At 42.5% G+C, this 11,764-nt stretch overlaps 3 protein-coding genes across 3 annotated transcripts; 1 reads left to right on the plus strand and 2 right to left on the minus strand.

The window, feature by feature from the left end:
• Positions 1–15: 15 nt before the first annotated feature.
• On the minus strand, positions 16–2,779 carry tubb4bl (tubulin, beta 4B class IVb-like). The gene is made up of 4 exons (XM_080904885.1): positions 2,612–2,779; positions 1,719–1,827; positions 1,479–1,589; positions 16–1,388 (listed from the first exon to the last, which is right to left on the minus strand). The coding sequence occupies exons 1-4, from the start codon at positions 2,666–2,668 to the stop codon at positions 331–333; spliced, it is 1,335 nt and encodes a 444-aa protein (XP_080761011.1). The 5' UTR covers positions 2,669–2,779; the 3' UTR covers positions 16–330.
• A 1,333-nt stretch (positions 2,780–4,112) lies between these two features.
• On the plus strand, positions 4,113–8,617 carry LOC308411121 (zinc-binding protein A33). The gene is made up of 6 exons (XM_080904875.1): positions 4,113–4,754; positions 4,958–5,053; positions 5,145–5,375; positions 5,460–5,482; positions 5,807–5,925; positions 6,022–8,617. The coding sequence occupies exons 1-6, from the start codon at positions 4,362–4,364 to the stop codon at positions 6,558–6,560; spliced, it is 1,401 nt and encodes a 466-aa protein (XP_080761001.1). The 5' UTR covers positions 4,113–4,361; the 3' UTR covers positions 6,561–8,617.
• A 166-nt stretch (positions 8,618–8,783) lies between these two features.
• LOC308411136 (G-protein coupled receptor 183-like) lies at positions 8,784–10,941 on the minus strand. Its single transcript, XM_080904906.1, has one exon. It carries the CDS (start codon positions 9,848–9,850, stop codon positions 8,885–8,887), a length of 966 nt encoding a protein of 321 aa, XP_080761032.1. The 5' UTR covers positions 9,851–10,941; the 3' UTR covers positions 8,784–8,884.
• Between the last annotated feature and the right edge of the window lie 823 nt (positions 10,942–11,764).

Raw genomic sequence — 11,764 nt, forward strand, 5'->3', positions numbered from 1 at the left:
CCAAAGAGGCATTAATTTGGCATTTAAATTAGATTTTATTCTTTCGCCAGTTTCAAGGCTTCACAGTTAAAATCACTTGCTTTTGACTTCGGCAAGGCAATGACAGGACAGATGTGAGGATGTCAGTAGTTCAGTGCATTCACGACATACAAAAATATTTGAACCAAAAACTTCACTAGCACCAGTTAACACCAATGTCTAACACTAGAGCAACAGTGATCTGTTCAAGTGTGGCGAACCATTCAATTCATGATGGGGGGGGGGGGGGAGTGAAAAGGGGGGGTAATGGGCGAGGTGAAAGGAGCTCAGGGAGCCAGTTGCGCGGAGGTTTTATGCAACTTCCTCCTCTCCCTCTTCCTCGAACTCTCCTTCCTCAGCGGTGGCATCCTGGTACTGCTGATACTCGGACACCAAGTCGTTCATGTTGCTCTCGGCTTCGGTGAACTCCATCTCATCCATACCTTCGCCCGTGTACCAGTGGAGGAAGGCCTTACGACGGAACATGGCGGTGAACTGCTCGGAGATGCGCTTGAACAGCTCCTGGATGGCGGTGCTGTTGCCAATGAAAGTGGCGGCCATTTTGAGGCCACGGGGTGGGATGTCACAGACGGCGGTCTTCACATTGTTCGGGATCCATTCGACAAAGTAGCTGCTGTTCTTGTTCTGCACATTCAGCATCTGCTCATCCACCTCCTTCATGGACATGCGACCTCTAAAGACTGCGGCCACGGTCAGGTAGCGGCCGTGGCGTGGGTCGCAGGCAGCCATCATGTTCTTGGCATCGAACATCTGCTGAGTGAGCTCAGGCACAGACAGTGAGCGATACTGCTGGCTGCCCCTGCTGGTGAGCGGGGCGAACCCTGGCATGAAGAAGTGCAGACGGGGGAAGGGCACCATGTTGACGGCTAGTTTGCGGAGATCGGCGTTGAGCTGGCCAGGGAAACGCAGACAGGTGGTCACCCCGCTCATGGTGGCGGACACCAAATGGTTGAGATCTCCGTAGGTTGGAGTGGTGAGTTTGAGCGTGCGGAAGCAGATGTCATAGAGGGCTTCATTGTCAATACAGTAGGTTTCATCTGTGTTCTCTACCAGCTGGTGGACAGAGAGGGTGGCGTTGTAAGGCTCCACCACGGTGTCAGACACTTTGGGGGAAGGCACCACGCTAAAGGTGTTCATGATGCGATCGGGGTACTCCTCGCGAATCTTGCTAATCAGCAGGGTGCCCATGCCGGAGCCAGTGCCTCCGCCCAGAGAGTGAGTGAGCTGGAAGCCCTGGAGGCAATCGCAGCTCTCAGCCTCTTTCCTCACTACATCCAGAACAGAGTCCACCAGCTCTGCTCCCTCAGTGTAGTGGCCCTTGGCCCAGTTATTTCCAGCTCCACTCTGGCCTGTAGTCAAAAATATTCCAATTTATAATGTAAGATGCACAGGAAAGACATAGCATAGTATGCTCGATTAACAAAATTCACCCAGCTTACCAAAGACAAAGTTGTCTGGTCTGAAGATCTGTCCAAAGGGACCAGACCTCACCGAATCCATCGTTCCAGGCTCCAGATCCACCAGGATGGCTCGTGGAACGTATTTTCCACCTAAACCAGTCAAAAGTGAATGAACAATATAATTCCTTGTAATTTTAAGAGGCACGCTGGATGTGATGTAAAACAGAGATATGTATGCGAATCAGTCTGTACGGCAGCAGAGGTGAATCTGCAACCAACCTGTGGCCTCATTGTAGTAGACGCTGATCCTGTCTAGCTGCAGGTCGCTGTCTCCATGGTAGGTACCGGTGGGATCAATGCCGTGCTCATCGCTAATCACCTCCCAGAACTGAAACAAAACAAGCGTGGTAGGAGAGGAAGGTGGGATGCAAGTTCATTCCAGTTACGTATTTGCTGATATACTTTTAATTACATTTCTAGAAAGCTTAGTGTGTATTTCTGGTGCATGTAGAGTCAAAAGAGCAGTCTATTAGTCTGATCTGGCAGATGGCAATAATCTGAAAAGTAAAAACGTCTTTGGTGCCATATAGCCAACAAGATTAATTATACTAAAGATATAATCCATGCCAGTGTTAAAATGATAATACTGCAGTTTGATTCAGTTTAAATTTAGACATTTTTTTTCAGAAGCAAGTGGCTGGAAAAGAATCAGGCAAAAATAGGTCATAAATATGGAGGGGGAGGGGCGGCTGCTCCTACATCTACAATAAGGTTTCATTACTATTCCAGTCAATCGCTGATATACTCGCATGGGAAATTCGACAAAAATGTGGCGATATTAAATGCGAGTTATGCATGGAATTATTAAAGCATAAAGTCGCATAAATCTTAATTTCTTAATTTCTCCTGCATATACCAGTGCATGAATCAGTCTTGTCCTCGGTGTGAAACCCTGCACGGAATGCCAATGAGCAAATCGTCTGTGGATTGATTCTCCCTCTCTCTGGAATGTAATGAGCTTTAAGAAGAAAATACGCCGCACAGAGTTTGTTCTAGAGAATTTCTGGAAGATGGATTAGGGGAGCTCCTCTGAGTGCCTGCATGACAGCCGGCACACGGCTCACCGGATTGAAAAAAACCGAAATAGAGCAAAAGAAATCAGAAAGAAATACCTTGGCTCCAATCTGGTTTCCGCACTGGCCGGCCTGCAAGTGCACAATTTCGCGCATTTTGGACAGGTGGGTAAGAGGACGGTCGAGTAGGAGACGGGAATCTGAGCAGAGGAGATTCACAGGATGATGGCTCCTGCAGTCGATCGTCCGGGATTTTGTTGCACCGCCTCTAAGACCGTCTACTGGGCTGAAACGGTGGTGCAACTTGACGTCATCGCCATGGCAACCAAAGACTGGAGGAGAGAGGGAGGAACCAAAAGCGGTGGAAATGGCGGATAGGATGCGAGGAAGCTGCATCAGGTGTCAATAGGTCGTCTCGTTATTCTCACGGACTCAGTGACCCCACACCCCAAAAAAAAAATATTCACATGAAACAACACCAGTCATCCAGCTGCCTTAAAGTGATATGTAGAGACTATTTGGTACTTTTGAACGCATTAACTTGATGTTATCCCCCCCCCTTCCCAAAAAAAAAGGTAAAAAAAAGCCACATCATGATTCCCTCCATAATATCAGTGCTTGACCCATTTCTGTCTGACCCAGGATGGCTTTTGCCGTGCTTATTTTTATCTTCATCTCGTGTGGCTGAATATGTTTCTGGAACACAATTCATGGTTTGCACACAAGAAGTAAAGAGGAAAAGCAGAAACATTCACATCAGTCTGAGGCCTTACATGTCTGACGTTTTAATATTAGTAAATATGTAAGCCTGTGGCCTTATGAAAATGCACCAACACAGTGCAGGCATTATTGAAAAAAAGAAAGCCAGTTTTTTAAAGTTGCAGTTACATTTTGCACAGGATATCATGGCTACCTGTTTATATATAAAGATCCTTTCATTTTGTTATACATTGGATACATCTAAAGCTTCTTACAGAATAATTGCTGCCTTCTCCTCAGACTTAAATCGTACTAAAAGTACGATTTCAGATGAAATGCTGTCTGCATTTAATCTATTTTTGGCTGCCACCTATTTTATATTCTGCCCATCTTGAGCTGCGCACCTTTTTCTTTTTTCTTTTTGAAGATCGTAAAAGGTGTCTCTTTTATCATTTTGTACCCAGCACGTTAATTTTCACAAGTCTTAAAATGTGGCCTGCTGTCGTTGCTGACGGCAGGTTTAGCTTGTTTGTGTCGAAACTCAACAGCTACAAGAGCTAAGCCTTACTATGAATGGAAACATGGGGAATGAGGAGCCACTCAGTTCACCGATGTATGAGTTTGGATGTTGTTTTTTCCCCTTTTTTTACAGTTTGATTTTTTTTTAAACTTCCCAGTCTGTAATTGAATGGTGAGTTTTTAAGTATGCAGATTAAGGCCAGGTAAAAACAAAGGTTTGCTGGTGGGATGGGCTGTCAACGCTAAAACAGTCACATCCTGAATGATTACATTCCAGACCTGCTCTGAGTTACCAGCTACCCTCCACCATTCTTCAACAACTAGCCAATGGGGCTTTATTTCCTGCTTTCCAGCTATGCTGCATGCAGGCTCTTTCTTTTTTTCCAGCTGCTGCATGATTCATGTTACTCCCACAGTAGACATGCACAGGAAAAACAGCATTTGGAACTTCATGTCAAGAACAATAGTTAAGCTGTCCATACGCTTTAAGGCTTTCTGGGGACAAGTTTAATTAGGTGTGATAATACTACTATGTTGTTGCTGTTTACCGTGGAGTCATTAAGGACTTAAACTCGAGGACTTGTTGGTTGGAGTTGTGGATTTATTCTATATACGTGACGAGCTCTTGGCCATGTCACTCCCAGAGGAGGATCTTACGTGCCCAGTGTGCTGTGACATTTTCACAGACCCTGTTCTGTTGTCATGCAGTCACAGCTTTTGCAGGGGCTGTCTAAAACATTGCTGGGACACAGGGATACGAGAGTGTCCAGTTTGTAGGAAAAAAGCTTCAAAGTGCAACCCTCCATGCAACTTGGCGCTAAAAAATGTTTGCGAGGCTGTTCTTCAGGTCAGGAGGCTGAGCTCAGTGGAAGGGGAAGACAAGGTGAACTGCAATCTTCATGGAGAGAAGCTGAAACTCTTCTGCCTGAATGACAAACAGCCCATCTGCATGGTGTGTCAGTCGTCCAAACTGCACAAGACCCACGACTGCTCGCCTATAGATGAGGCACTGCTGGACTGCAAGGTGAGGGAGACAAACATAGCTATTGGTTATCTTAACAAATTCTGCAGTTTGCTTTTAAGGTAACACCTTATGGTAGAATGCTGCTCCACAAGTCAGGCCTGAATGTAATGCACCCTTTCAGGGATTAACTCAGATCTGCAGTACCTAAAGTACTTTACACATTAAATTTGGTGTCTGTTGACTGAGGCCTGCTTTACTTCCAGGACGAACTTGCTTTATCCCTCAAGAGCCTGCAAGAAAAGCTGGACAACCTCAAAAGAATTAACATGCCGTCCAATAACACACTAATGTGCATCAAGGTAACCTGTGATGAGCTGACAGATGTTTCATATTTGTCAGGAAAATATGCCTGACCTAATAAAAGAGCTTGTGATAATCCCCCCCCCACAGAGTCAGGCGCTGGAGACACAGAAAATGATCAAGAACCATTTTGAGCAGCTGCATCAAGTCCTCTACCACGAAGAGTCGGCTAGATTAGCTGCTGTGAAAAAAGAGGAAGAAGAAAAGATAGCAGGGATGAAGGAGAAAATGAAAGAGCTTTCAGCTGAGGTGACGTGTCTTACGGAGACCATCGCCATCATACAGGAACAGCTGAAAGAAGACGATATGGTTTTGTTGAAGGTTTGTGTTGTCCAATTTGAAGCTTATCTCCTTATTGTTTGCAAAAAGCCTCTGCCTTAACATGTTTTTTTTTCTCTCCCCCAGAATTTTAAAGACACACAAGACCGGTAGGTTTATTAAAAGGCAAACAAAAATGTGTGCAAAATATGTAATTACCTATTAATGGTCTGTGTCATTTTTTTCTTTTTCTTTTTTTTACATGAGTAGAGTGTAAAATGTTAAGTTTAATGGGATCTGTTCAGACTTGATTGGTATACATTCAGTTTTTGCTAAGCACATTTATCTTAATCATTAATACTTGAATAAATAAACCTTTGATTTGATATATGTCAGTTGCATTTTACCCCCAAGTTATTGTTTCATGTTTACTGAGATGAAGAATAATTTCAGTGTCACATATCCTCAGTGTAAGACATCTGTTGTTATCACAGATGTAAAAGCATAGTGCTTGGTTCAGAGAACATGTCTGGGCTGCTGATTGATGTGACTAAACACCTCTACAACCTCAAGTACAGAGTCTGGGAAAAAACCCTGGACCATGTTGATTATAGTAAGTATACCTAAATATTATTATTCGCTTTTACCTAAGAATTGCACAACAAAATATTAATAGATCATTGTTTTTGGCACATTTCCTGTCTTTTAGCTCCCATAACCTTAGATCCAAACACAGCACACCCTTGCCTCATCCTGTCTGACGATCTCACTTCCCTGCACTACTCAAAGCAGCCCAGTGTATGTCCTGACAACCCAGAGCGCTTCCATATGAGCGCTGAAGTGGTAGGCATGACCGCACTAGGCTCAGGAAGTCACCACTGGGTTGTGGAAACAGGAAGTAATCATGACTGGCTCCTGGGTGTTGCCTCCATGTCTGTACCGAGAAACACAGAGATCTCTGCCCGGCCCAAGAATGGCTTCTGGACTTTATGTTTCCGGGATGGAGACCTGAGAGCAATGACCTCCCCACCCAGCCTGCTGACAGTTTCTAGAACACCTAAGCAGGTCAAAGTTCAGCTCGATTACAACAAGGGAACGGTGTCATTTTTTGACGCCACTGACAACACACTCTTATATGCATTTACACACTCCTTCACTGAACCTTTATTTCCATATTTTTATACACAGAGCAGTCATCCATTGCGAATACTGCCAGAGAGGGTACTTGTCACAATGTTGCGGCAATAAGTGGACGACTCATTTATTCTTTATCAAGCGAGAAAATGTAATCCCGGGATGAAATGAATGTCAAACTATCAAAGTGGGGAGGAGTGACCTGCTGTAATGTTACCACTGAAGCAGTCATTTTACTGTAATGGGAATATTGCTCCTTCTTCAGGCTTGATGTATACTCACTGGACACTATATCAGGTACACCTTGCTAGTACAATGTCGGACCTCCTTTGGACTTCAGAACTGCCCTAATTCTTTGTGACACAGATTCGACAAAGTGCTGGAAATATTTCTCAGAGATTTTGGTCTATGGTGACACAATAGAGTCACAGTTGTTGCAGGTTTGTCATCCGTGATTCAAATCTCCTGTTCCAACCTCATCCAAAAGGTGCTCTGTTGGATTGAGATCTGGTGACTGTGGAGCTAATCTGAATACAGTGACCTCACTGTCATAAAACCCAATTTAAGAGTATTTGAACTTTGTAATATGCTGTAATATCCTGTTGGAATTGGCCATCAGCAGATGGGTACACTTTGGTCATAAAGCCCTTTGAGCGCTCCAGTAGAGTAGAAGTGCATTATATGAGAACCAGTCCATTTACCATAAAGGGATGGACATGGTCAGCAACAATACTCAAGTGGGCTGTGGCATTTTAACAGTATAAAGTGTGCCAAGAATATTCCCCACTGAACCGTTGAGACAATGCAGGATGGACCCATGCTTTCATCTTATATTAAATTCAGATCCAACCATGTGGATGTTGCATTAAAAGTCAAAACTCATCAGACCAGGGATCATTTTTCCAATTTTCTATTGTCCAGTTTTGTTCAGCCTGTATGAACTTTAGCCTCAGTTTCCTGTTTTTAGCTGACAGGACCTAATGCAGTCTTCTGCTGCTGTAGCCCATCTAATGTGTGATTCTTTGAGTTGCTGCTTTGAACTGAGAGGAAAGGCTTACTGATGCAATATAATCCCTTTTCTTTTGGACCATTCTCTTTAAACTCCAGAGATGGTTGTGTGGAAAATTCCCATTAGATCAGCAGTTTCTAAAATACTCACAATATCCCATCTGGCACCAACAGCAATCCCACGTTCAAAGTCACTTAAATCCTTTCTAATTCTGATGCTCAAGTTGAACTTCAGTAGGATGTCTTAACCATGCCTACCTACCCAAATGTATTGAACTGCTGCCATTTGATTGGCTGATTATATATTTACTTTAGCAAGCAGCTGAACAGGTGTACCTAACAAAATGTTCATTGACTGTATGTGCAACAAAAGCTAGAAGCTGGTTAGCTTAGGACAAAGATGGAAATTTCTACCCTATCTTTATCTAATGTACAAACATAATATATTTTGGTTAATTGATTTAGTTCAAAACCACAAGTATGAGAGTAACTAATAACTTTACAGGGGTAAGTAGTGTGGAATAATAACTTTCCAGAGACCCCATTAGCTCCTTGTTATAAAAACCCTTTTAAAATGATGAACTGTAAACTTTACAATCACGCTTTATGTTGGGATTTAAAGAGGATGATATAGCAGGTCTTAATTATAGGTTATAGAGGTGTTGGAAGACAGATTTAGTTGTTAAGATGGCTTTTTCAATTGGTTTGTATGCCATGTCTGCTTTATACATTTGAGCATGGCATGAATGTTCACTCAGTAGGAAAGCAAATATAGATCTGTATAAAACACATTTAACTACATTGAATAAAATCATATGTAGTGTTTTTTCCCTGTAGTGGTGCAGCTGAGTTTTTGGTGTGTGGCAAACACTAACCCTTGTTAAAAACTCACTGTTTGACTTATTCATTCATTATTATGTTGGAGAGGTATGTGGGGAATGTATACACCCCGTCCTGCACCATGCACCTTGAGAAAGACATCACACATGAAACAGATAGATGCTCCTTTTGCTATCAGTATGATGCTGATTGGGATTCTGAGCCTAAATGTCCTCACAACCTCACCACAGTCACTGGTCCACACATTCACTGGAAGGATAAAGTTTATTGATGTATTTTGTCCTCACGGTGGCGCCAAAACACAATCAAATAGTTCACATGTTCCTCGTAGAAATTCATCACATTATGAAAACATGAAATTAAAATGCTTATAATTTTAACATTGTCTACTTGTTGATTAATTATTGATTCAATCTTTGATACAGATTTCTTTCACTGATTATGAAAAAAATGCATTCAAGTAAAACGTAAACTGTGAAAAAACAAACAAACAAAGCAGGACTTTACACTCAGGATTTGACTCTCACAGTTGCAGACAATTATTTTTCATAAATTTTAATATGTGTGTTATATTTTTATATTTTGTGAATCTAAGCAGGTGGGTTTTGCTCCTGTGGATTCTGGTTCTTCTCTGGGTTGAAACAGGAAGTAATCTTTTTAATGCAGGCGTCAGAGAGGAAAGGCACCTTCTCTAGACGAGACAAGTAGACAAGGGGCTGGATTGTGCTGCTGATGTTCAGAAAGGCAAAACCCGCGGGCTGCACGTAGCAGCGAAACACATCAGGTGAGTAGTAGTCCTCAAATGGAAACAGAGCAACAAGTGGCAGGTAGTTGAACACGATGATACACAGGATAGAGAGCACCATCTTGAAGGCCTTCTTTTTCATGGGGTGCATTGCATCTTTCCCTGCACCGGTGGACTTCTTCAGTGCCCACAGGATGCTTGCGTTACACACCACCATCCAAGTAAATGTTGCCAGTACCTCACCGGTGAACAACTTTTCAAAGTTGGGGAGTCCTCCCACCATCTTGGCTGCTGAGTAGGCAAAGGTGAGGCAGAGCACCAGCACTGAGAGGCCTAACCTGTACTTGAAGTGTTTAAGTTGCCCAAAAGCGATTGGAAAGAGTACAGCTACAAAGCGATCCAAGCAGATGCAGGAGAGGAACAACGGACCGCTGGTGTCTTTCACGCCAAAGGAGAACTTAATGGCTGACCACACCTCTTTGAGCTGCCAGAGGTAGACATTAAGAAAGCTCACAGTCGTCATTGCACCAAAGTAGGCATCCATGAAGGCCAAGCAGCCCAAGAATATGTCTGAAGTGGAGGGCTCTTTGCGATTGTGGATGAGAATAGCAATGACGAGTAAGTTGGCCGGGATACCCACAATTACATTGATGCACTGCATGGCCAGGTCAAAGAGAATGGCCTCTATCAGGTTTTCGCACCCATCAACTGCACTGAAGGATGTTGCCGTGCTGTTTATGAATGCTGTGGTATTGAGAGGCAGCTGGGTCAGGATGGATGTTGAGCTGAGTGATGAATCATTTGTGTCCATGTTTGTGCTACCACAAGAATCAGCAGTCTGATGGGAGAGGAGCGAGAAGGATTATTGAGCTACTTCTGACCAGTCGTAGAAAACAGCAGCTGATACCACTGAAGCCATGCAATTATTAAAGTGTTTTGGTTTCTTTTACATCTGTGAAGCCACAGCCTGTCTGTTAATTAGAATCCCTGCTTCTGATCTGCTGAGATTCATCTTACAAGTAGAGATAAAGTAGCTCCAGAGACAGTAAAAACATGTCATAAACACCGTCAGGGCTTCTCCTTATCTGTTATCATGTTATTGTGTCTGTGCGGACTCTCCTCTGGGAAACGTGACTCCCCCTAGGAACATGTAACTCACTTAAGAGAGTCATTCTAAAAGCACCACCCTTTCACAGAAGGATAAAAAGGGCAGTGATTGCCAAATTAAAATGGAAAAGGTCATATTCTGTTCAAGATTATTGTAAGTAATGTCAGTGGGAATTTGGTCATTTCTGGGAGCTTTTAAAAGCCCATTTCTGACATTTAGCTCATCTTTAAGCTAATTTCAAAAAAGAAGGATGATAACTTGGAAAATGAATTTTATCAAAGGTGGACTGATGGAATAAAAACATTCATAAGCCACAAGCTTAGGTTCTCCGTCTTTGGGTCCTACAAGAAGATTTTTGATGTTTCTTCTGCAGTTTTTTTTGATGAATATCAGGTTTTGTTCTGGGCTTCGGGAATGTTTGCAGCAGCTCGTAGTCAGCTTGATTTGAACAATGTGAATGTTTTGTTTCAAATGGAGTACACCTGAGCTACCTCAAGTAATGGACTATAATAAGCCAGAGGCTGTGACTGTTTCTTGCCATCAAGGGAACTGTTCTGCTATAATACAGACCTTTCTTGAGCTCTGTTCCTTAGTGGGCAATGTTTCTGACGTGCTTCTGCTGCAAACACTCCGGTGGGACTAATCACGGGAGGAGTAATCTTTGGCAAAGATGCTCATCCCTGGAAATGTCACATCTAATCAATTGTATTTTTCTTTGGGCAATCACTGGAAAATGAAGTCTATATTACAGAATTTACAAAGAACACATTTCTGAGGGTTTAATCAGGTGTGGATCACAGCACTGTACTGATGTTGATTTGCATTTTTAAAATTCTGATGAGGTGATTTTTGCTGATTATTGTATTGCACTGCATCCAATAATGCATGAAAGCAAAGGCTATTAAATATTTGATTTTGAAATTTCGATTACTTCTATCATGTTTTATGAAAACTCATATTGTAATTACCCACCAAAAATTATTTTTTCTTAAAAAAATTTCAGATTTGTCCTTTGCAGAATTCTAGTCACTGTAGATAATTTCATATGTTTTTTGCTTTACAGCTAAAACACGCAGAAATGCTACCGTTTGTTATTGAATAAAGTCACTCCATGTATAATGAAGATGAAGATGAAGATGTGCGCAATGTCAAACGAAGAGAAAGTAAACGGACCTCTGTCTATTTCTCACTTTGATAATTTCTTGCAAAACAGAGTTAACCCCTCATCCCTCAAATCTGAATTATTGATCTGTTACTTTAATATATGGTTTGGCATCTGTGCTCTTATCAAGGACAAATACTGAGTGAAGCAGTTTGATTAGAAACAAACTTCTTGAAATAAAACCCATGTACAAAATCACATTGGCCTTTGAAGCATTTTAAAGCATCTCAATGTTCTACTCACCTGTTTGAATGATTTCTCTAAGCTGAGCAGTAAGTGTGACGCTGAGCGTGTTACAGGTGTTCATTTATAAGTTCTCTGAAGTGTCGTGTATTTGACGCCAACCAGGGGAGGTTCTGTCTGACATCATGAGGGGCTGACTCTTCAGTAGAGAGACTGTTGTGATGAAGAGTTTCTGTATTGTGCTGATATTTTTACACAAGCAAGAAATCTCT

Source organism: Rhamphochromis sp. 'chilingali', assembly GCF_963969265.1.
Source record: "Rhamphochromis sp. 'chilingali' genome assembly, chromosome: 15".
NCBI lineage: Eukaryota > Metazoa > Chordata > Actinopteri > Cichliformes > Cichlidae > Rhamphochromis > Rhamphochromis sp. 'chilingali'.